Below are 27,504 nucleotides of genomic sequence, written 5' to 3' on the forward strand. Positions count from 1 at the left end.
GCTTGGCCTCTCTGAGCCGGGATTTCCTCTTCTATAAGGTGGGGGCAATATTGCCCATGCCGTAGTTGTCAGAAGGGGTATCAGTGACGTCAGGCCCTCACCACAGAAGACACTGTTGCTGTTTTCATCAAGTGTTGGTAGGGGGGTGGCGTTTACCCTCTGTGCCCCTGTACCAAGGCTCTGGGCTTGGGGTGGGAGAGCCAGGCTCTGCCCCAGGGCCAAGTTCCCGCAGGTGCTCTTACCTTCAGGTTCCTGCTCTGAAGCTAGGAAGGGGGTGGGTGTCCTCTGCTTCCCCCAAGGGGCCAGGACACTTGTCCCAGAATTCTCCTGGGCTCAGCCAGTCTGGCCCCCCTAGAAGCCACCTGGATTCCTGGTCATACAGACCCAGGCTTAGGGCGGGTCCAGCTCCCATCAGCCGACAGAGTGGGCGACTCTGGCCAAGTCACGTGACCTTCTGAGCCTCAGTTTCTTCATCTGCAAAATGGGCATCACCCAGCCCCTGGGAAGGACCAGAGGAGGTGGAGGGTGGGAGAGTGACTTGAAGACACAAATGCGAAGCCCATAATCCTCCCACCCCGGGGAAGGGAGGGCGCTGGGAACCCTGAGAGTGAGTCTAGCTGCAGCATCTTAGGCACCACTGTGGGCTAGGCTCTATGCTGCCTGCTCTGGCACCACGTCTCATTTCCTCCCAGGCTGGAGGATGGGATGCAAGGAGGGGAAACCGAGGCTCTGGCCACTGCAGGGTCCTGCGGCTGCCAAGGGGCAGGGCTGGGATTTGAACCTCCTCTTCTGTGTGTGCTGCCCCCTGCGCTGAGTCAGTCCTGCCACCTCCTGGGCCTCAGTGTCCCCACCGGGCACCGAGATGGATGTTGCCCAGCTGGTGGTTCTCAAACGGTATAAGTGGGTGGGGGTGGGGAGGGAAATAGGCTGAGTGATTCTTTGATGACAGCACCTGTGCGCAGGCCAAAGGCTGACCCTGCCCACTCTTGGGGGGTCCCCGTAGGGTGTCCTGTGGCCGTTTCTTGACAAAACCAGGAGCCATCAGCCTTAGATGGCCCCGGATGACTGGATGGCACCATCCAGGATGTGGGGAGCCCCTCAGCAGGCTGGCCTCTCTGTGGGTCTGGGCTTTGTGACTGCTTGCCCCCCTGTGGGGCCCCTGGCCTTGACCCCCCCCCCCCTGGGGCCCTGTCAGTGCCTCCCCAGGTGCAGCCGGGCCCTCGGATCCTGAAGGTGCTGGTGGGAGAAGCTTTGGACCTGAACTGTGCGGCCAAGGGCAGCCCGGAGCCCCAGCTGACCTGGTCCAAGGATGGGGTGGCCCTGCAGGGTGGGGAGCCCGAGGGCTCCGTCCACTTCACCGCCATCCAAACTGCCGACGCCGGGACGTACCGCTGTGAGGCCTCCAGTAGCGCCGGGGCGGACGCCTGGGAGCTGGAGCTTAGGGTGCTGGGTGAGTCTGTCCTGAAGCCCAGCGCGCCTCCTCCCATCTCCCTCTGCAGCAGCCTGGGCTTCAGAGCGGCCTGGACCTTTCCCTCCTCCCAGCTCCATCCTGGGGAGGCGGGTGCTGCTGGCGCCCCGGGGTGGTGATTGAAGAGCAGGCACCTGGGCTCCGGTCCAGCTTCTCCCACTTTCCAGCTGGACAACCATCAGACAGTCATTTACAGTCTCTGACCCTATAAAATGTGTCCAGTAATGTGTGAGGGCTCAGTGAGAGAGCGCGTGTGAAATGCCTGGTGCGTAGAAAGCTCTGGATCCTTGGGGCCAGCATTTTCCCTATTGTGAATATGAAGCACACGCGGAAGGCTGCTCCTGGAGGGGAGGGGAGGACAGGATGATACTGAGCTTGGATCCTGAGCCCGTGGGGTCGTGCAAGGCCCAGGTGGCTGTTCTGTGGGCCACCCTGAGGGAGGTGAGCCGGTGCCACTGGCTCTGACTCGCCCTGAGGCTGGGGGTGGAACGCGAGGCTTGCGTCCCCTTTTTCCGGCTGGGTTCTGGATGGCAGTGCCCTCTCTGCTGGCCTTGGGATCCCGAGGGGAGCACCAAGCTTCGGGTTTGGGGGTGTGAGTGTGGCCACATTCCTCCCACCAGAGCCGCCGCACTGGGGGGCCGATGAGACCAGCGGTCTGTTGGAGAGGGTGGCCGGAGAGAACGCCACCCTGCCGTGCCCTGCCAGAGGTGAGGCTGGGCCCTGGGTGGGCTGGGCAGGGGACAAGACCCACCCACATCCAACTCCCTGGGTCACGCGTTGTGTGCAGTGCCCGTGGGTATGGAGTTATGGGGTCCCCAGTCCTGTCCAGGGTCACGCTGAGCACTTCATCCCATCTACAACCAGATAGGATGGGTATTAGCATTAGCTCCTTTTTCAAATTAGGGGCAATCTAGGCCCAGAGGGGTTAAGCAGCTTTCCCAAGGTCACACAGCCAGAAGGTGACTTGCAAAGCATGATGTGCCTGGACCCCAGCCTCTAGTGCCCTTTAAGCCCAGGGCCCCTCTGCGCCTGGACATGGTAACAGCCCATGGTCCTAGGATCAGTGCTTAGTGGCCCCAGACCTCACAGCAGCTACGGCACAGTGTGGGGCTGAGATAGCCACCCTGGCCAGCTGCCCGGGGCTGGGTGGTCACCCCTTCCTTTCTGAGCCTCAGTCGTCTCAGCTGCACAGTGGGGTCACACCCGTCCCTCCACCGGGGCTGCTGTGAAGGTCCCGTGGACAGTAGGGGTTTTAGGTCCCAGCCCGTGCCTGGTGCATAGTAGGGTGCACGGTTGAATGGATGATTCTGCCTCGCTGTGAAACCTCCCTGTGGCTCCGGCAGGTGCTGCTTTCTGCCGGAGTTGCTTCCTTAGGCTTCAGGCTCTTCTGGGACAGGGGACGTGCGGACTCCCTGTGCACAGATGGTGCTTTCTAAAAGGGCCGGTGTCTGGGGTCTACAGAGCTAGTGGCAGCTAACAAAAAGCCTGGAAGGAGAAAGGAAAGCTGCTTCTAGTCTCCTCTTCTCTTCCATGTGCCACGGGGCCCAGGGAAGTCCTTGGAACCAGACCAAGGGAGAGGCAGGTAGGAGGCAGGCTTTTGGGAGCCCTACCGCTCACCTGGAGAGGCAGTCGTACCGTCCTTGACCAGGGCGCCACCTTGTGTCAGTATCTGGTAATAGCAAGCAGCCTTGAAGGTGCTCTCGAGAGGTGGGACCACAGCCCCCCCCACCCCCAACATCCCTGATCAGCCAGGGGCTTCTCCTCCTTAAGCCGGGTTGGCATAACCCAAGCTCACCATTAAAACTGCCTCAGCCCGGCCAGCGCCTGCCCCACGGGCTGCCCTTGGCCTTTTCCCTTCAAGCGAGGAAGGGAGAAATCACAGGGCACCAGGGACTGGCACATGGGAGCCCTGGTACCTGCAGTGGGTGGCACCATCCTCCCCCTGGTACCTGGAGTGAGACAGAGGCCGGGAGCCTCCCCACCAACTTGCTGGTGATTGTGAACAATCATTGCCTCTCTTTTGGCCCCTGCGAAGTGGGCATGAGGGAGTTCCCATTGTGGCTCAGTGGGCTAAGAACCCGACTAGTATCCATGAGGATGCGGGTTCGATCCCTGGCCTTGCTCAGTGTGTTAAGGATCTGGCATTTCCGTGAGCTGTGGTGTGGGTCGCAGATGTGGCTCGGATCTGGCATTGATGTGGCTGTGGCTGTGGTGTAGACTGGTGGCTGCAGCTGTGATTTGACCTCTAGCCTGGGGACTTCCATATGCCACAGGTGCATCCCTAAAAGAAAAATAATAATAATGAAAAGGGTGTGGGAAGTGATTTTCAATGAGAGCTCTGAGTCCCCTGGCTTCCCCCCATCACAGAGCATTGGTGTAGGCCTGCGGTTATAGCTCATTTAGGGGCTAGATGTCTTGCACTTAAAAAAAAAACTCCAGGGTTCAAAGCTCAATGCCCCACCAGGCCAGCAGCTCTGAAGTCCTGGCTTCTGGATGGTGGGAGAATGGACTGGGGTCCTCTGGAGAAGCTGAGGAGCTGGGAGGGGCATGTGTGCATGTGGGCTGTGTGTGTGTTCACCCATGTGTCCCCACAGTGAAGAGCAGTGGGATCCTCCAGGGGCATCCTGGCAGAGCCGCGGGTCAGGGCTGCCCTGATCCTGAGGTCGCTCAGCAAGTCCGCAGAGCAGAGGCTCAAGCAACCCAAGCCCTGCTGTGACTGCTGAGTGCCGTGCCTCATGGGCATGGGTGCTGTTTGGAAAGCTAGGTCATTCTTCAACACGGATCTGAGGACCTACTCTGTGCCAGGCAGCTGTTCACTGTGCACCCACTGTGCCCCAGGCCACGTGAGCCAACAGTCTGGTGGCAGAGCCAGGCGCTGGAGAGTCCAATGTGAGGAGCGTTGGACAAGAGCTTGCTGGGGATTGCGGGGCTCACGGTGGGGCTGGGGGGTGTGGCCACCAGTGCCCGGCCCTGTGCCTGCGAGAGGAAGCGCAGGCCAGGCCAGGGGGCGCCTCCACCGTTTATGCATTGAGCTGATGGGACGATAGGGTGCTGAATGCAGCAGGTTCGTTCCTTTCTGTGGCACCTACTATGTGCCAGGTGCTGGGCTTGCAGCTGGAATTGCAGCAGGGAACAAAGCGAAGACCCTGGACCTTGTGTGTGTGAGGGAAGACAGGCAATAGATCGAAAACATTGTCTAAAAGAGGTGCATCTTGGGAGTTCCTGTTGTGGCTCAGGACGCTCTCTCTGTGAGGATGTGGGTTCGATCCCTGGCCTTGCTCAGTGGATTAAGGATCTGGCGTCACCGCAAGCTGTGGCATACGTCATGGATGCACCTTGGTTCCAGTGTTGCTGTGGCGCAGGCTGGCACCTGCAGCTCTGATTGGACCCCTAGCCCAGCAACTTCCATATGCTGCAGGTGCAGCTGTTAAAAAAAAGAAAGAAAACGTACATCTTATGTATGTTAGAAGGTTGGAGATGATGGGCAAAGAGAAAAAGAGGGCAGGTAAGGGATTGGGCATGCTGGCTTGGATGCAATTCCAGATGAGGCGGGGCCTCTGGGAGGGAGCCAGGAAAGCCTCTGTCCCCTGTGCGCATGGCCCAGGGGCCACTGGGAGGCCATGTGAACGCATAGGACCGGGTGGGGAGGCGGCGGGTGTCTGGGCATCTGCAGCTCCCAGGGATACTCCTCCAGCCCCGTGGGCAAGGAGGTGCCCAAGGCCCTCCCACCACCAGAAGGTCAGTGCCGTTTGCACAGGGGTGGGGGCAGTGCAGATGTGGACGGGGAAGGGGCCAGGGTGTTCATGCTCATGACTCTGTGCCCTGCCAGGGACGCCCAAGCCGCAGGTCACATGGCGGAAGGGCCCGTCCTTGGAGCCTGTGAGTGGCCGGCCGGGCCTGGTGGTGCTGGAGGAAGGCTCGCTGTTTCTGGACTCGGTTTCTCCCACCGACGGCGGGGACTACGAGTGCCAGGCCACCAATGAGGCGGGCTCTGCATCCCGGAGAGCCAAGCTGGTGGTCCAAGGTGAGCTGGGATCCCGGAGCTGGGGGATGGCTGGTACCCCAGGCTGCCTAGGTGGGGCACTGAGAACTCACCTCAGGGGAGGCTGCAGGCCCCTTTTCACCCACTCCATACCTGTCAGCAAAGGCTTGAGGGTGAAGGGAGAGTGGCAGGTTGCAGGGCACCCCCTTCCCCAGGGAGACCCCCACAGAGGCAGTGTACGAGAGGAACCTGGAAATCCATACATGGCTTTAAAATGGTCTAGAAGTGCGAGTTCCTTTTGTGGCTCAGTGGGTTACGAACCCGACTAGTGACCTTGAGGATGTGGGTTCGATCCCTGGCCTTGCTCAGTGGGTTAAGGATCCGGCACTGCCCTGAGCTGTGGTGTAGGTCACAGACGTGGCTCGGATCCGGCGTTGCCGTGGCTGTGGTGTAGGCTGGTAGCTGCAGCTCCGATTCGACCCCTAGCCTGGGAACCTCCATATACTACAGGTGTGGCCCTAAAAATTAAAAAAAAAAGATGGAAGGTCTAGTAGTGAATTTCTTTTAGAATGTGCAATGGTGGCCATGCAGAGTCCCGAGGTCACCTTCTGTTACAGCTGCTGAAACTACCCGGGGCTCTTGTTCTTCCCATCAGCAGGGGGCGCTTCCTCCAGCTCCTGGACCCCGTTACCCACCCATCCATGGTGCTGTAGGGGAGGGGAGCCCTTCCTTCCCCTTAACTCAGGCTCATGGAGGAAGTGGGAGAAGCAGCTTTAATGGTTCCTACTGGGCCACCTTCCGCCTCCCCATGGGTAGCCTCTCGGCTTCCGTAATGGCAGGTGAACTGGCCTGGGAAGCTGGTTTCAAAGACATCCCCAGCCCCACCCTCAGGGATTTCGGCTGGGGGACCCTCCTAGGTGACCATGACAACAGTCTGGGTATCGAGCTGGGTGGATCCCCATCTGATAAAGCTGAATGTCGGAGAGAGGGGCCCTGTTCCTGGGCACAACCAGGGCGAGGTCCCAGGGCCGGCTGCTGTGGCCATTCCCAGGTCCATGTGGCTCCTGATGGCCAGACCTGGGACTGGGGCAGGCATCCTGAAACCACAGAATCTGGAAGGGGAGGGGGTTAGGGATGCCTCACCGGGTCGGGGAGAGTGGTCCAGACAAGGTCTGGGTGGCCGTGGCTGTCCCTGGGGAGGCGGCAGCTCCTCTGCTTCTCCTTGCTCCCAAGTGCCCCCCAGCATCCGGGAGGACGGGCGCAGGGCCAACGTGTCAGGCATGGCCGGCCAATCCCTGCGGCTGGAGTGTGACGCACATGGCTTTCCAGCCCCTGAGATCACGTGGCTCAAGGATGGGCAGCTGGTGGGTGTCCCTGGGGGTGGACGCGCTGTGGGTGGGGTTTGGGTAGGGTACAGGCCTCCTGGGGGGTTCCTACCTGCACCAGGTGTGGTGGGGGCATATGACAGGGTGATAGGTGTCTTTAGGGCTGCTCTGGGGTTCAGGGCGGTGGAGGACTGTGGTCCCACAGTGAAGCCTGGACGCCTGCATGGAGGAGAGGGCATGGCCCTGTTCTGAGAGTCAGAAGCCCTGGGTTCTGGTCACCAACCAGCTTCCCTGGGCCTCAGCTTCCTCTTGCTGCTGATCTGGGTGTGCAGCCCGACCCCACCCACCAGCTCCCTCTGGCCTCTTCTGCCCAGATCCCCGAGGTGGGCAGCCACCGCCTCCTGGATGGGGCCCGGGCCCTCCACTTTCCCAGGATCCAGGAGGGCGATTCCGGCCTCTACTCCTGTCGGGCAGAGAACCAGGCGGGGACCGCCCAAAGGGACTTCGAGCTCCTCGTGCTCAGTGAGTGAGGCCTGAGCCCCCCCAGCTCCCACATGTGTCTGGTCCCTTTTAGGTGGGTGGTGGGGGGGACTGCCTGCTGGGAACCAGAGGCAGAGAGGCCCGTGGCAGATACGCTCACGGGGCTGTGGGGCAGGCATCGCATAACCATATCGTTGACCCTGTAATTAGGGTTTGCATTATGTGCACAAGAGGCTACACAGAGCAGGGGCCCATCCAGCCAGGGGTTCGGGGGCAGGGTGAGCAGGCAGGGGGCCAGCACAGGCAAAGGCCCTGTGGCCAGTGGGGCTTGTAGCGCTGGACAATTTTTTTCACCCCCCACCCCTCTCGCCCCCAGTCCCACCTTCCGTGCTTGGAGCCGGGGCTGCTCAGGAGGTGCTGGGCCTGGCTGGTGCAGGGGTGGAGCTGGAGTGCCAGACCACGGGCATCCCCGTCCCCCAGGTGGAATGGACCAAGGACGGGCAGTGAGTGACCCCCCCTGGCGGGTAGCGTGGGGGTGGAGCGCTAGGTGGAGGGGGGCTCTGGGGAGGTGGGACTCTGCTGGGTGGGGGCTTGACAGGCACTGCTGGAGCCACGCAGGGCCCCGGGCAGAGGGCAGCTGGGGGCACCCTCGCCCCAGCTTGAGATCACTCAGGCAGGGTTTCGCCGGGCAGGGTTTTCTCAGCACTCAGCCAGCCTTCTTTTCATTTTTAAGAGTATTTTTATTTTAAGACATTTTTAAAGGATTAACATGACCTTCATCGTATTCCAAAGTCACAAATCAGCAGCACTTCGTACATCCGCTGTGATGTACTGTGGTCACCTCTGTCGACTTCCGGAGTGTTTCATTGTCCCCAAAGGAGACCTGTACCCATGAGCAGTCACTCCCCTGTTCTTCCCCCGCCCACAGCCCCTGGCAGCCACTCAAATGCTTTCTGTCTCTAGATTTCATATAAATTTCCCACAGTCATACACACGCAGCCTTTCGTGTCTGCGCCTTTCACTTAGATACAGTTTTCAAGGTTTGTCCACCTTCTAGCAGGTTTTAGAACGTCACCTCTTTTTCTTTCTTTTTTTTTTTTTTTGCGTTTTAGGGCCCCACCCACGGCACATGGAGGTTCCCAGGCTAGGGGTCCAATCGGAGCGACCGCTGCTGGCCTGCCTCAAAGCCACAGCAACGCAGGATCCGAGCATCGTCTCCGACCTACACCACAGCTCACGGCAACACCAGATCCTTAACCCACTGAGCGAGGCCAGGGATCGAACCCGCAACCTCACGAGACCGTCACCTCTTTTAACGGCTGAACAATAAATATTCCATCGTAGGGATGGACCGCATTTTGTTTATCCCTTTATCTTTGATGCGCACGGGGTGGTTGGCACCTTTCAGGGACTGAGGCGTCCAGCCTTCCTTTTCCCGAGCGGCAGGCTCCGTCTGTACAGCCGCCCCCGCCAGCACCTCGCCTCACTGGCAGTCTTTTCTTGGCCATCTTTCCAGACCTGTCCTTCCAGGGGACCCTCACGTCCAGCTCCAGGAGGACGGCCAGGTTCTCAGAATCACCAGCACTCACCTGGGGGATGAAGGGCGGTACCAGTGTGTGGCCTTCAGCCCAGCTGGCCAGCAGGCCAAGGACTTTCAGCTCAGAATCCACTGTGAGCCCAGCCCCTTCCCAGCCCCCCCGCCACGGGCTGCCCGCTGCAGGGAGGGAGATGGAGGGCAGAAATGGGGGTCTCTGAGGAGTGAGCCCCCTATCCAGTAAACGTGGGGGCGGAGGCAGGACAGAGGGACTCTGGCCCAACGTTTCGCAAATCCCATTGTCCCCTCCTGAGCTTCACAAGTCTTACTCTTCCTGATACCAACTCAGGATGGTGGTTACTTTGAATCAAGTCCCTTTTCTTTACACCAAGACACACTGATTTCAAAGGATGTTTACTGTCTCGAAGGGAAGCGGGAACCAGGGTCGCTTGGCCTTCGTGGGAGGAAGCTGTGAAAACACATACAACCAAAGTGGGATGTTGGAAGCCCTCAGGTGTGAGCTGCCCACGTGTGGTCAAGAGGGCAGGGTCGAAAGTTCTAGAAAAGTTACAAACAGAGTCTCAGGGAACACCCCTTTCCCTTTGTCCTCACTGGACTGGAAGGAGGTCTGGGAAGGTTGTGGCTATTCCCTTATGCGATGCCCTGAGGGTCACCTTGGGTACCACCTACAGTGTGTGACCTGTCCTCTGGGAAACCCTGATCCAGGGCACCCCCCCCCCCCATTTTACAGACGGGGAGACTGAGCCCTAGGGGGGGGTGACCTATGAGGGTCCTACAGCGAGTTAGAGGCCAAGTGGGGTCCAGAGCCTGACGTGCGGCCCCTCCCCCACCTTGTGCTCCTCTCACGAAGGCCGGGCTTGCCCCCTATGTCAGCAGGTCCCTGGGCCGCCTCTCCCACTTATCCCCAGAGCCCTGCCCCTCGCCTGTCCCTGCAGTAGACGCCTAGGACATGCTCAGTGCTTGCGGCCTCGAGGGAGGGGCCACCAGCCGCCTCCGTGCGGGGCAGGCTCCCTACGACTGCCCTCCGCCCCCTGCTGTCCTCAGCACCTCCCACCATCTGGGGAGCCAATGAGACCAGTGGGGTGGCTGTCGTGGAGGGCCACCCCGTGCGGTTCCTGTGCGAGGCCCGAGGAGTGCCCACGCCTGACATCACCTGGCTCAAGGACGGGGACCCCCTGCTCCCCAGTGCCGAGGCCGTCTACACCAGGGGCGGCCGGCAGCTGCAGCTGGAGAAGGCCCAGGGCTCAGACGCTGGCATCTACACCTGCAAGGCCAGCAACCCCGTGGGGGTTGTTGAGAAGGCCACTAGGCTGGAAGTTTATGGTGAGCGGCCAGGGGTCTCGGCAGGGACAGCGGACCCCGGCGGTGGGCGGTGGGAGGGACTCTGGGCCGTGGTGGCCTCCGTCTGTCTCTGGAGACGGAGGATAAGGGATGGAGGGACCCAGGGAGAAGGGTTATCCCGGCTCGTCCAGGAAACAGGCCGGGAGCAGAAGGGCCGGTCCAGGGGCCCAGGCGGAGCCGAGTCCAGGATCCAGGTCCCCCCTGGTGATTTCACATTTCATGCAACTATGCCCAGACCCCCCAGCCCCCCGACCACCACCCATCATTGCCTGCTCTTCATGGATGGCTCACGCAGTCCAGGCCTGCTGGGGCTCTTCACAGCGCCAGCTCCTTCAATCACGGTCCAGGGACGAGGGCCCTTATCTTACCACTTGGGGGTGAGTGTAGTGGGCCCTGGGCTTGGCCCAGGTCACCCCAAGCAGAAGCGACAGGACCTGTAGGAGGACTGTAAATCCTGCACTCAGCATTGGCCTGTCTTGAGGGCTTGGCTCTGAGGATGCACCGACTCAGAGGAAAGGGTTGGGGGTGGGGGGGGTCTGGGCAGGTGATGGTTCAGAGGGCAGAATGCAGGCCAGCGGGTTGGTGTCTTCCTGGTCCCTCCCGAGGAGTCAGCTTTGGGCCTCTGGTCCCCAAAGATGCTAAGGGCTTGGATGCTGGAGCCCTGGGGAGCTCAAAGGGAAGTTGGGGCGTGTGCGGTCTGTGGGCAGCCTCTGAGGATGAGCCCAGCTGCCAACGCCGGGATTCTCCTTCGGGGATCTGAGGACTTCCTAGAAACTGAATGAAAAATGCACGTGTGTGTTTTCTTCCTTTTTCTTTCATTTTTTTCTTTTTGCTTTTTAGGGCCCCGTCTGCGGCACATGGAATTTTCCAGGCTAGGAGTCCAATCGGAGCTGCAGCTGCCAGCCTACACCACAGCCACAGCAACCTGGAATCCGAACTGAGTCTGCCACCTACACCAAGCTCACAGTAACACCGGATCCTTAACCCACTGATCAAGGCCAGGGATCAAACCCATGTCCTCATGGGTACTAGCCGGATTCATTACCACAGAGCCAAGACGGGAACTTCTCAGTACGTTTTCAGGGTGGCGGCTTGTGACCCCAACAAAGTTGAGAGGCCCATCTGGGCCTTTCATCGCCCCATGTCCCTTGGCAATGGCTCTGTGGGCTCCGCAATTTGGGGGCCCTCCCTTAGGGTAAGAAAGGAGCCCCCTTTGGGTACCCTTTGGCCATCGCTGGCTGAGTGAGGAGCCCCCACAGGCTAGGATTTCCTCAGGCCACAAAGGGGACCAGTAGGACCAGTAAGAGCCCATTACTTTGAGTTCAGCAGATATTGAGACCTACTGTGTGCAGGTACTGGAGACACACAGAGACGTGCATAGTTCTGCTTGGGATGTGCTCCCTGGGATAGTGGGCCGTGGGAGGGAGGAGGCAGGGGGGGTAAGGGGTGGGGCTGCCACCAAGGGGCGGAGGAGGGAGAGGGTGCTTCCAGCCAGGGGTCTCTGGGAGGCTCCCTGGAGGAGGTGATGTGCGAACAGGGCTTGCAGCTATGGGGTGGGGGGGGAGGCAGCATTTCACTCGGGGAGGGGTGAGGGAGGGGCTTCATCAGGCTGCTGGTCCCTGAGCAGCCCCCGTGCCTCTTCCCTAGTCCCGCCTGCCATCGAGGGGGCTGGTAGAGGGCCTCGCGTGGTGAAGGCCGTGGCTGGGAAGCCCTTGGCACTGGAGTGTGTGGCCCGAGGCCGCCCACCCCCCACCCTTTCCTGGCACCACAAGGGGCTGCCCGTGACGGAGAGCAATGGGACGTGGCTGGCGGCGGGCGGCAGCGTGCTGAGCCTGGAGAGCCTGGGGGAGGCGTCCGGAGGCCTGTACAGCTGCGTGGCCAGCAGCCCGGCTGGGGAGGCCATGCTGCAGTACTCCGTGGAGGTGCAGGGTAAGCCCGGGCCTGTCCCCTCAGGGTCCCTGGGGTGGGGACCCCTCCTTTCCCACCTACTGTGTGTGGAGGGAATGGAAAGTGGGGGAGAGGTGACCGGTGCCCTGAATTGCAGAAGACAGATAAGGAGACAGATGAGGACATTGTGACCTAGTCGGGGGCCCTGGGATCAAGGGTCCCGGCTCTGCCCAGGACCCTGGGTCAGGTTGCCCAGGACCCTGGGTCAGGTCACCCAGGATAAAAGACAGTGCTCTGACTTCCAGGAGATGCCCCTGGTCACTGGCATGGACATCTATGGAGAATCCCCTGGGGCCCAAAGCTGGGTGGTGGGCGCTGGTGCCGGGGACACACTGTCGGGGGTGGGACCCTTGCCCGCTTCTCCCATTCCATGGATACTTCTCGGCTATTCACTCAGATAAAGCCGGGAACAGGCAGAAGGGGCTCCTGAGCGCTGGCTCTCGGGGGGAGGTCAGACATTGAGTAAATAGACCAAGCCCATGAGGAGGCTGGGGGGGAGGGCACTCACCTGATCTTGGGTGGTCCTGGCAGGCTACCTGGCAGAGGGACCACTTATGAGGGGACTGGAAGGGTGAGATGAAGCTTGGGCCTTGCTCTGGCAGCACTGGGACTTGGGAGGGCTGTAGGCTGGGGTTTTCTGAGCTCCAAACCCTCAATGGTGACTCCTGCTTGCAGTGGCCCCACAGCTCCTGGTAGCTGAAGGCTTGGGCCAGGTGACCACTCTCGTGGGACAGCCCCTGGAACTTCCTTGCCAGGCCTCAGGCTCCCCTGTGCCCACAGTCCAGTGCGTATGGGGTGATGTGGGCCGGATCTGGGGGGCTGGGGGCGGACGGAGAGGGCACACTTTGGGGTGGGTGGGGAGTATGCTTCCCAGGAGCATGAAAAAAAGGCCACCGAGCCAGGGATGTGAGAGCAGGAGCGATGCTGCCAGGCCTCTTGGCTCATCCTGTCACCCCCACCCTTTCCTGGCCTCAGGCTGACCTGTTCCCCTGCCTACACCCTGTAGGTGGCTGCAGAATGGCCGTCCCGCCAAGGAGCTGGCTGGGGTGCAGGTGGCCTCACAGGGGACCACACTGCATATTGACCATGTGGAGCTGGGCCATGCGGGCCTCTTCGCCTGCCAGGCCACCAATGAGGCGGGCACTGCTGGGGCCGAGGTGGAGTTATCTGTGCACGGTGAGCGGGGCCTGGGGTTCCAGGGCAATGGCAGCCCGAGATGCCCAGTGGGTGAAGCCAGACGGCCATGGCCATCTGTGCCTTTGGCAGGCCTGGTAGACATGGGTAGGGCATAGAGCTGGTCAGCTCTGGATGGCATTTCTGGGCCAGACTTCCCAGCTCCCCAAGGAGACATGGGCATGAGAAGGTGGTCTCAGCTGCGCACCACACTTGTCAATCGCCCAAACCATAGGCCTTCCATTCACGGCCGCCTCCTCCCCCCACCCTCACGCTTGCTCTCTTTACACTCAGCACCCTCACCTTCATTCAACTCTTTATGTAGACGGGCTCCCTTACCGCCAAGCCTGCAAATGCTGTTCCCTCTGCCTGGAACATTCTTCCTCTTCCTCTTTGCCTGCTTAGCTCTTTCCTATCTTACAAGTCTGTCCTAAAAGCACCCCTTCTTCCAGGAAGTCCTCCTTGATTCCACCATGGTTATAATCTGCACTGCCCAGCCTCTCGTGGCCATATCCCCACTCACTGTATTGGGGGTTGCTTATTTGGTTGTTCATCTCCACTGCCCAGCTGGGGAGCTCTGAAGGCATCACAGAGCTTTCTCTGCTGTGTCCCTGTGCCTAGTGCAGTGTGGGCACAAAGTAGATGCTGTCTATGACATATTCGTGGATGATGGGTGATGGATGGATGATGGATGGATAGTGGATGGATGGATGATGGATGATGGATAGATGGAGGAATGATGGATGGATGGATGAAGAATGGAGGGATGATGGATAATGGATGGATGGATGATGGATGGATGGATGATGAATGGAAAAAGGAATGATGGATGGATGATGGATGGATGGATGATGAATGGTGGATCGATAATGAATGGAAAGAGGGATGATGGGTGCATAATGGATGGATGGAGGGATGAGGATGGATAAAGGATGGATGATGGATGGATGGAAGGATGATGGCTAGATAATGGATGGATGGATGAAGGATGGATGGATGGATGAATGATGGGTGGATAATGAATGGAAAGGGGAATGATGGATGGATGATGGATGGATGGATGGATGGATGGATGGATGGATGGGAGAATTTTAAAGGGAAAGACTTGCTCTGCTGGCTCCCAGTCTGGTGCTCTTCCCCCTAAGGCCATATGTTTGGAGGGCAGGGGGCAGGCTAGAGGCCAGATTTGCAAGGCTACACCCTTGCCTCCCAGGCACTGAGGAGGTTTCTGGGTACTCCCTACACCCCTCCTGACCCTGACCTTTCTCTCCCTGCCTCTCTGCCCAGAGCTCCCATCGGTGGTCATAGCCGGGGGTGAAAACATCACAGCCCCTTTCCTGCAGCCTGTGACCCTCCAATGTGTGGGGACTGGGGTGCCTACCCCCAGCCTCCGCTGGTGGAAGGATGGGGTGGCCCTAGCAGCCTCGGGGGGGAACCTGCAGGTACGTGTGAGGGCCCCAGGGATGGTGGGCCAACCTTGTGGAGGTGGAGGGGCTGCTTTTTAGGGGCCCTGGTGGCCTGGGGGCAGGATGAACAGAAGCCACTCATCCTGGAAATGCTCAGCGGACCCTGGGGTGCCGGGTCTGCAGAGCCAAGGGCGCTCTTAGCCTTGTCCAGGTCCCCAGAGTTTCAGCTGCCAGGGGGAGAAAGTGGAGGGAGGAGAGAATCCCCACGATCAGAGGGACCCCCTGAAATCGGAATAGGTGGCTTAGAACTCCCCCCGCCAGAACCCAGCTTGTGCCCACACCTACGTCTCCTTCCCAGGGGGTCAGCAGCAGCCTGGCCACTCGCCACGTCCCAGTGTTGCTCCGGCTCCCTGGGTCCCGCTCACATCCCTGGCACATGCCTTTCCTTCCTCTTCTCTGCCCAGATCGAGAAGGTGGACCTACGGGACGAAGGCATATACACGTGTGTCGCCACGAACCTGGCCGGGGAGAGCAGGAGGGACGTGGCGCTCAAGGTGTTAGGTGAGGATGTGGGTGGAGGCGGAGCCCGGGCCCGGGTAGTGGGTGATGGAGGGGCCCGCAGGGCTGCCCTGGGGGTCAGGGAGGGCTCGGGTGCTAAAACCAACGTCACGGACTTACATGTTGAAAGTCATTTGCTCTGTGGCCCCTTTGGGGTTGCTTTCCGCCAGATGGTCAGTGGACAGCCTTGTTCTCATGCATGTTTATCTTTGCTTATTTTATTTATTTTGAGGTTCACGCTGTCCTTGTGTCTGTGGGCAAATCCCTGCCCTTGTCACGCTGCGTGACTGCCTGGGCCCATCTGCCCACCTGGGTTCTTGGGCTTGGTTCAGGAGTGGAGTTCCATGGTCAACGGACACGAGCTGTTTTGGGGGGGCTGTGTTGCCCCTGGAAGGCTGGGGAGGGGCACAGAGCTGGCACCCACAAAGCCGGGGGTCTCCTTATCTCCCCTAGTGCCCCCCAATATTGAGCCGGGCCTGGTCAACAAGGCAGTGCTGGAAAATGCCTCCATAACCTTGGAGTGTCTGGCTTCAGGCGTGCCCCCTCCTGGTAAGACCCCTCCTCTTGGCTGAAAGCCGCCTCCAGCCAACCCCTGTTCCCCGTCTAAAGAGGCCGGCCGGCGCCCCAGGCTGCGGGCAAAACAGGCCGGACTCAGCAGGTCTTGTCTTCTCTCTTCCACGTTCCCGTCTTCCGTCTCAACAGCTGTTTATCCAAGGCCATTGCGCACCAGGGCCTTTGCACTGGTGTCTGAGACAAACCTGCAGGGTTTCTGCTGAGTTTGCAGCATGGCGGGGCTGCCCTGGTGTCGGCTGGGAGCGGGAACCAGGACCTCCCTGTCGCCATTCTTCTGGGTATCCTCTCTAAACCAGCAGTTGAGGAAGGGGCCAGGAGCTGGGGCTGGGTGCGAGTGCTTGGCAGACAGGATGCGCCCAGGAAGAGGGTCCCTTTCCTGTTCCCCGCTTGAACCAGGTCAACCCTGCTTTGCCTGGGCTCTCCAGCCCTTTGCCCTCTCCCTTGAGGGAACCCCATTCTGGGACGAGCCCTGGCAACATGTAAGGAAGCTGAACATGTGGTTGGTCCATCTTAGGAGGTTGCTATGTTAGGATGTACTATGTTCTCCTCCAAACATCTCCCTTATGAGAGGTCTCCTGGCAGGGGAGGAGGTGAGGGGGCTGGCCTGGCATTGACTCTCCTTGCTCCTGGTTGCCCCAGCCTGCATCCCTCTGTGCTGTTGGTTCCATCTGACAACACTGCCCTGTTCGGCCCCAACCTCTTGGAGAACGCTGGCTTTCTCCAGTGGCCGAAATAAAGGCACCCCATGTGGCCACCCTGGAAGCCCCTCTCGGATGCCCATGACACAGGTACAGTCTGATGGGCTGGCCGGGTCCCTTGCACCTCTCTTCTTTTTTCCAGATGTCTCCTGGTTCAAGGGCCACCAGCCTGTCTCTGCCCGGAAGGGAGTGACGGTGTCCGCGGATGGGCGAGTTCTTCTCATTGAGCGAGCCCGGTTTTCTGATGCTGGGAGCTACCGCTGTGTGGCGTCCAACGTGGCCGGCCACACAGAGCTGCAGTATGGCCTGCGGGTCAATGGTGAGCTGCCCTGTGACTGAGGGATCCTTGTCCCAAATGTTGTCTCCCATCTCTTTGTCTCCCAGTCTGTTCATCCATCCATCATCCACCCTTCCACCCATCATCCATTCATCCATCCTTCCTTTCATTCATCTTTCCTTCCTTCCATCCATTCGTCCATCCATTTTCCATCCACGCATGGAAACACTCAACCGTCCATCCGATGATCCAACCACCCATCCAGTCCCCTGCCCATCAGCCCACCCATCTCACCATTCACCCAACCATCCATCTGTTCAAGCATCCATGCCTCTGTCGATCCATCTTCTATCCAAGCACAGAGGTTGAGTACGGAGATACTGCAGGCTTGGTTCCAGACAACTGCATTAGAGCAAATATCGAAATAAAGCAAGTCATATGAATCTTTCGGTTCCCCAGTGCATAGAAAATTTATGTTTTACATGATTCTGAAGTCTGTTAAGTGTGCAATAGCATTATGTCTAAAAAATGTACATACCTTAATTTAAAAATACTTTATTGCTAAAAAAATATGAACCATCTGAGCCTCTGGCTGAGTGGTAGTAGGGACAGCAAAGATCAATGATCAGGAGTTCCTGTTGTGGCTCAGTGGTTAACGAACCCGACTAGCACCCATGAGGATGGGAGTTCGATCCCTGGCCTTGCTCAGTGGGTTAAGGATCCGGTGTTGCCGTGATCTGGGGTGTAGGTTGCAGATGCAGCTCGGATCCTGCATTGCTGTGGCTGTGGTGTAGGCTGGCGGCTACAGCTCTGATTAGCCCCCTAGCCTGGGAACCTCCATATGCCGTGGGTGCACCCTAAAAAGGCAAAAAAATCAATGATCACAGATCTTCATAACAAATAGAGCAATAGTGAACACTTTGCAATATTTCAAGAATTAGCAAAATGTGATACAGAGACCTGAAGTGAACAAATGCTGCTGAAAAAATAGCCCCCATGGACCTGCTCGAGGCAGGGTTGCCACAGACCTTCCGTTTATAAACAAGCAAACAAACACACGATGCAACATCTGCAAAGTGCAATAAAGTGAGCACAAGAAAAGGAGGGGTGCCCACATGTGCTCTGGGCAGACGCGAGGGCTGCAGCCCCAAGCAAGACAGACCCGGGAGCTTTCAGCAATTGCATACTTGCCCAAAGTACATTTCATGACAATTGTGATCAAAGTTAAGAAGAGGGAGGTTCAACTGAGTGCCTGGAATTGGGGCGCTCACTGGGCCTGGGGAGTCCCAAGTGAGACTAGTTGCCTACATGGAGACCATGAGCCAAACCTGGAAGCTGTAGAGAATTTGAGAAACCCCCGAGAAAGGAGGCTGGGGGTCTGGAGCTTCCAGAACAGTCAGAGGAAGGGTCAGGGTGGAGGCTGGAGAGATGAGGTCTTTATCCTAAGAGCAGGGGTGGGTCGCTGGACGCGGAGGCTGGGACTCTGCACCGCTCACATCTCCCAGATCCAATTGAATCTTCAGACCATTTTCTGCCCAAGAGGTGGCTCCCTATTGATAACTCTGAGCTGGAAAACAAAACCTGCCCAGGGATCCTCAACCCTTGTTACCCGACAGCATCCCATGATAATGACCTTATGTTGACCAGAAGGCCCAAGTTCAAGTACTGCTTCTGCCAGTTCCTAGCTGGTCAGCCCTGAGCAGGTGGCTTGCCCTCTCTGAGCCTCAGTTCCCAGCTGCAGAAGCCTCATGGTGGAGTTGGAAGGATGAGATGAGCAGCCTTGAGAACTACGGCATGGCGTGGCGTACCTGTGTTGGGAGCAGCTGTCCCCACGCTTCTTCTTTTTTTTTTTTTGGTGTGGCCATGGGTTCCTGAGGGGGTGCCCAGCCGGGAGCCCTGCCTGCTTCCCCCTCAGTGGGGCTCAGTCCGTGCCCTGTGTCGCCCTCACCCCACAGTGCCTCCGCGCATCACGCTGCCGCCCAGCCTGCCAGGCCCCGTGCTGCTCCACAGCCCAGTTCGGCTGAGCTGTAACGCCACTGGAGTCCCCAGCCCCATGCTGATGTGGCTGAAGGACGGAAACCCCGTGTCCACTGCTGGCACCTCCGGCCTCCAGGTCAGTAGGGCTCTTTGGTGCCTTAGGAGGTGCTGGGAAGAGCGGTCAGGGCCTGGGAGTGCCGAGGGGACCGTCCAGGATGGTTGGCTGGGGGCCAGCAAGCTGCTAAATGGAGTTTAGAGCCAGGTAGTCAGGGTGAGCTAAATATGTTATTTTGTTTTATATTTTCAGTTTTTGGCTGCGCTGGCGGCATGCAGAATTTCCCAGGCCAGGGATCGAATCCGTGCTGCCCCACCGACCTGAGCCACAGCAGGGAAAACGCCAGAGAACTTAACTTGCTGAGCCACCAGAGAACTCCCCCTTTTTTTCTGGCAAATATGTAATTTTAAATTTTCTAATAGTTGCATTTGAATGAGCAGAAAGAGGGACTTCTCGTTGTGGCATAGCAGAAACGAATCTGACTAGTACTCATGAGGTTGTGGGTTCGATCCCTGGCCTCGCTCAGTGGGTCGAGGATCCGGCATTGCTGTGAGCTGTGGTATAGGTCGCAGATGCAGCTTGGATCCCACGTAGTTGTGGCTGTGATGTAGGCCGGCAGCTGTAGCCCTGATTTGACCCCTAGCCTGGGCACTTCCACATGCTGCAGGTACGACCCTAAAAAGCAAAAAGAAAAAAAAAAGCAAAGAAAAAAGAAACAGGTGAAACCAACTTTAGTAATACATTTTGGTTAACTCAATACATCCCAAAGCAGACATTTCTTCTTCTCTTAGTACAAATTATTTGAAATCTGTTGTGAAGCTTGCACGTGGGGACCAGCCCCATTTTAGGGGCCCCCCAGCCACAGCCCTACTCCAGGGGACTCTTTCTGAGAACCGATGTAACTGCCCAGTGGCCGACAGAGGTCCCGAGGTCTGGGTACAGCTCACAGGTCCCCTGCACTGTGGGGGCGCTCCTGGGGATCTGGGGCAGGCTGCCCAGGCGTGCCTGCCAGCGGGGCCAGCTGGTGAAGGTGGGTGACCTCTGTGGGCTTCCTCTGGGGCACAGGTCTTCCCTGGGGGCCGGGTGCTCACGCTGGCCAGTGCCCGGGCCTCTGACTCTGGCAGCTACACCTGCGTGGCCGTGAGCGCCGTGGGCGAGGACCGCCAGGACGTCGTCTTGCGTGTCCACAGTGAGTCCCGGGCTCTGGAGGCTCAGGAAGCTGGGGCTGGGGCACCCCTGGCCACATCCAAAGGGGGGGCTGGGTGGGGGAGGTCTGACCTGAGACTGTGACCCTTTGCGGACCGGGGAGCCGGTGGGTCACCCTGCGTGGCCAGAAGCTCCGTATTCAGGGAGGAGGGGGCTGGACCATCTCACTTGTCCTGTGTCAAACGGGGGGTGGGGGACCATCTGCCTGGTGGGCCCCGGGCGGGGGGGGGGTGCATAGGAACACCTGCTCTTGAGTGCCCTGGACCTGGGTTCAAATCCTGCCTTGGCCACTTCCTAGCTCTGGGACCTTGGGCTGCTTACTCTGCATCTCTGAGCCTCCATTCCTTCATCAGTAAAATGGGGGTGAGCTAGCGCCCAGCTCAGAGGTTGGCATGGGCTTCCCTAAGCTTGTGAAGCACCCAGTTACAGCTGCCATGATTTAAAAGTTTCCTCGTATGGGATTTTGTGGGGGACCCACGGAGAATCACATGAGAACTCTGGGAGGCGCAGAGACTTGGGTGGGCAGGGTGAGGAAGTGCTCGGTTCCAGCCCTTTCCCTTTGCTGGAGTCAAGATAACGGGGAGGTATTCTGTGCCAAGCTGTCACCTGTGTCACTGCGTTTAATCTCACACGGCCCCACGGGGTGGCCCATACTTGACAGATGAGGAGATTGAAGCCCACGGAGGCAGAGTAGCATTTCCAGGGCCTCCCACAGTGACCAAGGGAGAGGAGGCAGGACTCTAACCCAGGAGCAGTGACCCGGGGTCCCGCCTTTTTAACCCCAACCTGCACGGGTCGATTGGTCACAAGGAAAAATGAGCTCTGGGGCCTGCTCTTTAAAAACCTAAAAAAATAGGAGTTCCCATCATGGCGCAGTCGTTAACCAATCCGACTAGGAACCATGAGGTTGCGGGTTCGATCCCTGGCCTCGCTCAATGGGTTAAGGATCCGGCGTTGCCATGAGCTGTGGTGTAGGTTGTGGACGTGGCCCAGATCCCGAGTTGCTGTGGCTCTGGTGTAGGCTGGCAGCTACAGCTCCGATTTGACCCCTAGCCTGGGAACCTCCATATGCCGCAGGAGCGGCCCTAGAAAAGGCAAAAAGACAAAAATAACAAAAAAAAACATAAAAAAATAAAATAGTAATTAAAAAAATGTTGAGATAGTATAGACTCATATGCAGTTGTAAGAAATAAAACAGATTCCGGAGTTACCATCGTGGCGCAGCGGAAAGGAATCTACTCGTATCCATGAGGATGCAGGTTCGAGCCCTGGCCTCGCTAAGTGGGTCGGGGATCCGGTGTTGCTATGGCTGTTGTGTAGGCCGGCAGCCATAGCTCCAGTTCAACCCCTAGCCTGGGAACTTCTGTATGTCGCAGGTGCGGCCCTAAAATGCTAAACAAAACAAAACCCAAAAAACAACCCCCCCCCAAAAAAAACCCAGAGAGATTCTGGGTCCCCTTGAGCCCTTTCCTTCGTGGTAACATCTGGTACAACTAACTTATAAAAATCGTGCTCAGGATATTGTTGTTATAACCCACCATCCTGTTCAGGTTTGGGGGCCTCCGCTGCAGCTTGGTGGCAGAGGGGGGGGCTCTTAACCCTGACTCCCCATCCCCTGGCGTCGTCTGCTCCTGGCTGCTGGAAGGGCGGGCCAGACCCGGGACGTGGCCCCAGCCTGCCTGCCCCCCTGGCATGCCTGCCTGAGACAGCCCCTCTCCTGCCTCCTCCTGCAGTGCCTCCAAGCATCCTCGGAGAAGAGCTGAATGTGTCTGTCGTGGCCAATGAGTCAGTGGCCCTGGAGTGCCGGAGCCACACTGTGCCCCCTCCCGTGCTGAGCTGGCGGAAGGATGGCCGCCCCCTGGAGCCCCGGCCCGGCATCCGCCTCTCTGCAGACAAGGCCTTGCTGGAGGTCAGGCCACCACCTAGAGCCGAGCCGAGCCCTGAAAAGGGCGGCAGTGGGTGCCCCCTCCAACATCAGCTCAGCTCAGTGCAACCTGCAGACCCCTCCGGTCCCAGCGCCCAGGACCCATCAGAACTGCTTCCAGCCTGACAGGGATGGAGGGCGAACCCCAGGACTGAGCTGTCAGGGCTTCCCTCAGGACCTCCCCTAAAGCTTTCCACTTGTTTTTCATTCCTGGTTGAAAGCCTCCTTGCCTTTGGGCATTTAAGGTCTTTGATCTGACCCAGCAAGGCAGGGGTTAATTAGGGTCAGGGACTCTGGAGTCAGCCTGGATTTAAATTTTAGTTCTGCCTCCTCCCAGGCTGTGGTGCTGGAGGCCACACTGGCCTCAAGTGTATTATCTATAAGCACACTGGTGCCTTTTTTCTGGGGTGGCTGGGAGAATTCTAGAGACTGCCTCTGAGGTCCCTGCCTGCCCCGGAGAACAGCTCATCCGTGTCGGAGGGAGGGAGGGGTAGCGCTCCAAGGTGGGAGAGAACCTGCCACTGCAGCCTGCTCCTCCTTCTCCCACCCCTCTACACCTTGTGATATGACCATTCCCAACTCTGCGTCCCTTCGTTTGGTTTTCTTGGCCTGGAATCCTGCCCCCTCCTGCCCTTCATTCTTCCAAGCCACAGCCTAACTCTGTCACCCCCCCAGGTCAGGATCTGACCGCTGAGGACAGGGCCCCCTCTGCCTCCTCCTAGGAACAGGGCTGGGCTGTGGATGTGAAGGGGGGTGAGGCTGACGGGGCTGCCATTTGTGCCCAGCCAATGTCAGGCCACCCAGGTTCCAGGTGGGAGGGTGGGACTCAGCAAGGTAAAGTGACGTGTCCACAGTCACGCAGTCTGTCCAGGGGTAACCTTATCTCTGTGCTGTCCCCACTGATGGGTGTTTTTGGCTCCCGGCCAGGTGGACAGAGCTGAGGTGTGGGATGCGGGCCGCTATTCCTGTGAGGCGCTGAACCAGGCGGGCCGCTCGGAGAAGCACTACAACCTAAATGTCTGGGGTGAGGGTCTTCTGGGCTGGGCTGGGGACCCTCCCCCTGCTGGCTCTCAAGCCCCTCCCCCTGCTGGCTCTCAAGCCCCTCCCCTGCTGGCTCTCAAGCCCCTCCCCCTGCTGGCTCTCAAGCCCCTCCCCTGCTGGCTCTCAAGCCCCTCCCCCTGCTGGCTCTCAAGCACCGCCCCCCCCCCCCCGGGGTGCTACCTTGGATGGGTCTCAGGACACAGCCCCCCTCCACCCCGCCCTTTCCCTGGGGTCCCGCCCCGGGGGGTCCCTTTCTCATCCCAGCGGGCAGCTCCCTTCCCCCCCTCACCTCCTGTCTGCTCTTACTCAGTCCCTCCGGAGTTCCCCTCCCAGGAGCCCCACACCCTGACCGTGATGGAGGGGCACCCCGCCAGGCTGTCCTGTGAATGTCGAGGCGTCCCCTTCCCCAAGATCTCCTGGAGGAAGGACGGTAGGATGGCTGCCCTCGCCCAGCCCCACCCTCACTGCCCCACAGGGGGAGGCTGCTCCCGGCCCGTGCTGGGTGCCCCCACCCCAGACCTAGCTGAAGTGGAGATGTCCTAGGGGTGCAGGTGCTTTGTATAGCCCCTCCGGGCTCGGGCCCCAAGTCTGCAGGGTCCTCGGCCTCTTCTCAGCCAATGAGAGCTGGATTGATCCTCAGACCTCCCTTCCGATGTCTCTTCTTCCAGGAAGCCCTCCCTGACTTCCACCCCAGTCTGGGGCAGGGCCTCCTTGATGCCACCCCTGTGAGTTAACTCATCATATCACCCCCCTTATCCTTCAATATCTGCTGCTCCATGAGCTGTGAGCCTTGTGTCTGGGAATTCAGACAGTGCCTGGTACAAAAGAGCTGTTCAATAAATATTTGGTATTCATTCCTTGAACCAATATTTATTGTGAGCTCCTCTGGGCCAGGCCGCATTCTAGGTGCTGGAAATATAGCAGTGGATTGAGGCAGTAATAATAAACAAAAAATTAGGACAGGCTTACCTCGTTTTATTGTGCTCCGCCTTATTTGGTTTCATAGATGCTGCGGTTTTTACAAAGTAAAGGTTTATGGCAACCCTGCCTCCAGCGAGTCTCTTGGCATCATTTTCCCCAACAGCATTTGCGCACTTTGGGTGTCTGTCACATTTTGATAATTCTTGCAGTATTTATAACTTTGTCATTGTCATTATGGTATTTGTTCGGGTGGGCTGTGATCAGTGATCTGCGTATTACTATTGAAAAAAGATTATGACTTGCTGAAGGCTCAGGTGATGGTTAGCAATTTTTTTGGCAATAAAATATTTTTATCTTATTTATTTATGGTCTTTTGCCTTTTTAGGGCTGCACCCGTGGCATATGGAAGTTCCCAGGCTAGGGGTCAAATCAGAGCTATAGCTGCCGGTCTACACCAGAGCTCATGGCAATGCCAGATCCTTAACCCACTGAGCGAGGCCAAGGATCGAACCCACATCCTCATGGATTCTCATGGCGTTCATTAACCACTGAGCCATGATGGGAACTCCATAATATTTTTAAGTTAAGTTATGTACATTGTTTTTTAAAAACATAATGTTATTGCACACTTAACAGACTACAGTATAGTGTACACACAGTTTTTCTATGCATGGGGAAACCAAAAAATTCACACAACTCCCTTTTTTTTTTGATATTTGCTTTACTGCGATTGTCTGGAACCAAATCTGTGTTATCTCTGAGGTGTGACTGTAAGTGACTTAATACCTGGCATGATAAGTGCCGTGGAGAAGAATAAAGCCAGAAAAGGAAAGAAGACATGCTGGGGAGCGGGGTTAGGTCTTGCAATTTTAAGTTGCATGGCCAGGGATGTTTGACCAAGGAGACTTGCAGAAGGTGAGGGATGAACCTGAGGATATTTTAGGGAAAGGCATTCCAGGCACAGGTGATAGCAGGTGCAAAGGCCCTGGGGCAGGCATGAGCCAGGCGTGTTCGAAGAACAGGAAAGAGGCCAGTGGGGCTGGAGCAGATTCAGCAATGGGGGCCATAGCAGGAGATGATCACCCGAAGGATGGTGGCTGCATCCAAGGCTGTTGAAAGAATCCTGGCTTTGACCTTGAGGGAGGTGGGGCTTCCTCTGGAAAGAGGAAGTTCACATCTGATTTGCGCTATAGCAGGTTCCTGCCAGTATTATGAGATTAGACCATTGGGAGCAAGGGTGGGAACTGGGCTACCAGCGAGGTGGCCCCTGCAGAGACTCCAGGCAGGATTTCCTGCTGGCTTGGATGGGGGCTGAGAGGGAGTCGGAGGTGACTTGAGGTTTTGGCCTGACAGTTGGGAGAGCACTGCTGCCTTTACTGAGATGGAGAGGCTGCGGGGCCAGGTTCCAGGGGCAGGCCCAGAGTTGGGGCCATGCTCATTTTGAGACATCCCATGAGATGCCAAGTGAGCAGGTGTCTGGAGCTCAGAGCAGAGGTCTGGACTAAGAATAAATCTGAAGGTGACAAGTTGAGGTCACCAGGAGAGAGCACGCAGATATTGAATTGACCATAAGAGGGAAGAAGCATTGTCCTGTGGCCCCCCAGGCCCCTCCCTCTGCTGGTTCACGTGTTGATGGAGGGTTGGAGCCTGGGGGCTGCTCCTCTGGGGACAGTGCAGGATGACAGGAGTTAGTGTTTAATCCAGTGCCTTGAGGCTTACAAAATCCTTCCCTGTTCTGGGGTCTCCCTGCTGCCAGGTGCCAACTTCTTGATGTCCCTCCCTGGTCACTGTAGCAAGATGGCTGAGTCATTCATTCAAATAGACTTCCCTGAGCCCTATTCTGTGCCAGGCCCTGGAGAACCTCCAAGGACCCCAGGGGGAAAGTGAGGCAGGTCTGTTCTCCAGCCTGGTCCAGGCCAAGGCGGGATTCAGATGGGCCACTTGCAGGCAGATCTGAGTTGGGGAGAAGCTCAGAATTATGGGAGCTCAGAGGGGGTTCCAGGATCAGGTTTGGTGCTCAAAGAAGGCTTCCTGGTGGAGGTGGTGTCCCAGTGGGCACCCGAAGGATGAGCAGGAGTTGGCCAGGATGGATGGGAGGACAAATGTTCAAGGCAGAAGGAAGGACCGGGGACCAGGGGCTTCTTTCTCATGCATCCAGGTCAACCCCTGCCCGGGGCGGAGTCCGGGCTTGGGCATGTGTCGGCTGTGGGGCGGCTGCTCTACCTGGGAGAGGCCCAGTCAGCCCAGGAGGGAACGTACACCTGCGAGTGCAGCAACGTGGCGGGAAATAGCAGCCAGGACCAGCAGCTGGAGGTGCATGGTGAGTCGGCTGGCATGACCTGACTAGGTGGAAGGGCCAAAGGGTGGGTAACCAGGCACCCTGGCAGGGCAGACCTCACTCCAGAACCCGGGCAAAGACAGGGACAGGGGTGATAAAAACAGTCTCATTCCCCTTTAGACAACTGGTGTTTTAACTGCCCTCCCCAGTCAGTTTCTTACAGCTCCAATCTCAGCATGGGGGGCACGGGGGGCAGCCTGACCCCAAGAAGCCCCCAGTGGCCCAGAGGGGAAAACAACACAGCTTGAAAGAGTGGAAACTAAAGAAATATAAAATTGACAGAATGGGAGTTTCTGTGTTGGCTCAGTGGAAATGAATCTGACTTGTTAGTATCCATGAGGACACAGGTTTGATCCCTGGCCTCGATCTGTGGGTTAAGGATCTGGCATTGCCGTGAGCTGTGGTGTAGGTCGCAGACGTGGCTCGGATCCTGAGTTGCTGTGGCTGTGGTGTAGGCCGGCAGCAACAGCTCCGGTTAGACCCCTAGCCTGGGAACCTCCATATGCCGTGGGTGCAGCCCTACAAAGAGCCCCCCCCCCCCCAAAAAAAAAAATTTGATGTGATGGAGTTCCTGCTGTGGTGCAACGGGATCAGCAGCATCTCAGGAGCGCCGGGACGTATGTTTGAATCCCGGCCCAGCACAGTGGGTTAAGGATCCGGCGTTGCCACAGCTGCGGTGTAGGTCACAACTGTGGCTCAGATCTGATCCCTGGCCTGGGAACTCCATATGCTACAGGGAGGCCAAACAATTAAAAAAAAAATTGAGGAGTTCCCGTCGTGGCGCAGTGGTTAACGAATCCGACTAGGAACCATGAGGTTGCAGGTTCGGTCCCTGCCCTTGCTCAGTGGGTTAAGGATCCGGTGTTGCTGTGAGCTGTGGTGTAGGTTGCAGACGTGGCTTGGATCGCACGTTGCTGTGGCTCTGGCATAGACCGGTGGCTACAGCTCCGATTTGACGCCTAGCCTGGGAACCTCCATATGCTGCGGGAGAGGCCCTAGAAACAGCAAAAAAAAAAAAAAAATTGACGTGAAGCTCTTGTGTCTAAATGGAAACCTGTTTCCACCTACCTGTCTGGCCAGGATGAAATTACATATCCCAGCCTTGTAAAAATCATTCCAGAAAATAAAATCAGGAAAAATACTGTTCAGCATCGTGGGGAGAAGCCCACCTGTGGAATAATCCCCCCACCACAACCAGTCCTAACAACTGTGGAAGTTCTGGGAGGCCTCTGGTTCCCGAGGGGAAAAAAATCCCACAC

General features: G+C 57.9%; 1 protein-coding gene across 7 annotated transcripts in view; it reads left to right on the plus strand.

The window, feature by feature from the left end:
- The window catches only part of HMCN2 (hemicentin 2), a 162,589-nt gene that overhangs the window by 73,714 nt on the left and 61,371 nt on the right, over positions 1-27,504 (plus strand). For all 7 annotated transcript variants that reach the window (XM_047768690.1, XM_047768686.1, XM_047768691.1 and 4 more), the window contains exons 24-44: positions 1,196-1,450; positions 2,089-2,175; positions 5,298-5,492; positions 6,684-6,814; positions 7,150-7,297; positions 7,632-7,758; positions 8,772-8,926; positions 9,855-10,133; positions 11,799-12,080; positions 12,774-12,882; positions 13,105-13,274; positions 14,559-14,713; positions 15,142-15,238; positions 15,689-15,784; positions 16,649-16,825; positions 18,739-18,896; positions 19,881-20,004; positions 21,755-21,930; positions 22,873-22,969; positions 23,297-23,416; positions 26,066-26,227. In XM_047768690.1, the coding sequence (XP_047624646.1) occupies positions 1,196-1,450; positions 2,089-2,175; positions 5,298-5,492; positions 6,684-6,814; positions 7,150-7,297; positions 7,632-7,758; positions 8,772-8,926; positions 9,855-10,133; positions 11,799-12,080; positions 12,774-12,882; positions 13,105-13,274; positions 14,559-14,713; positions 15,142-15,238; positions 15,689-15,784; positions 16,649-16,825; positions 18,739-18,896; positions 19,881-20,004; positions 21,755-21,930; positions 22,873-22,969; positions 23,297-23,416; positions 26,066-26,227 (3,300 nt within the window). The remainder of the gene's footprint in view (positions 1-1,195; positions 1,451-2,088; positions 2,176-5,297; positions 5,493-6,683; positions 6,815-7,149; positions 7,298-7,631; positions 7,759-8,771; positions 8,927-9,854; positions 10,134-11,798; positions 12,081-12,773; positions 12,883-13,104; positions 13,275-14,558; positions 14,714-15,141; positions 15,239-15,688; positions 15,785-16,648; positions 16,826-18,738; positions 18,897-19,880; positions 20,005-21,754; positions 21,931-22,872; positions 22,970-23,296; positions 23,417-26,065; positions 26,228-27,504) is intronic.

This window comes from Phacochoerus africanus, chromosome 2, assembly GCF_016906955.1.
Source record: "Phacochoerus africanus isolate WHEZ1 chromosome 2, ROS_Pafr_v1, whole genome shotgun sequence".
Lineage (NCBI taxonomy): Eukaryota > Metazoa > Chordata > Mammalia > Artiodactyla > Suidae > Phacochoerus > Phacochoerus africanus.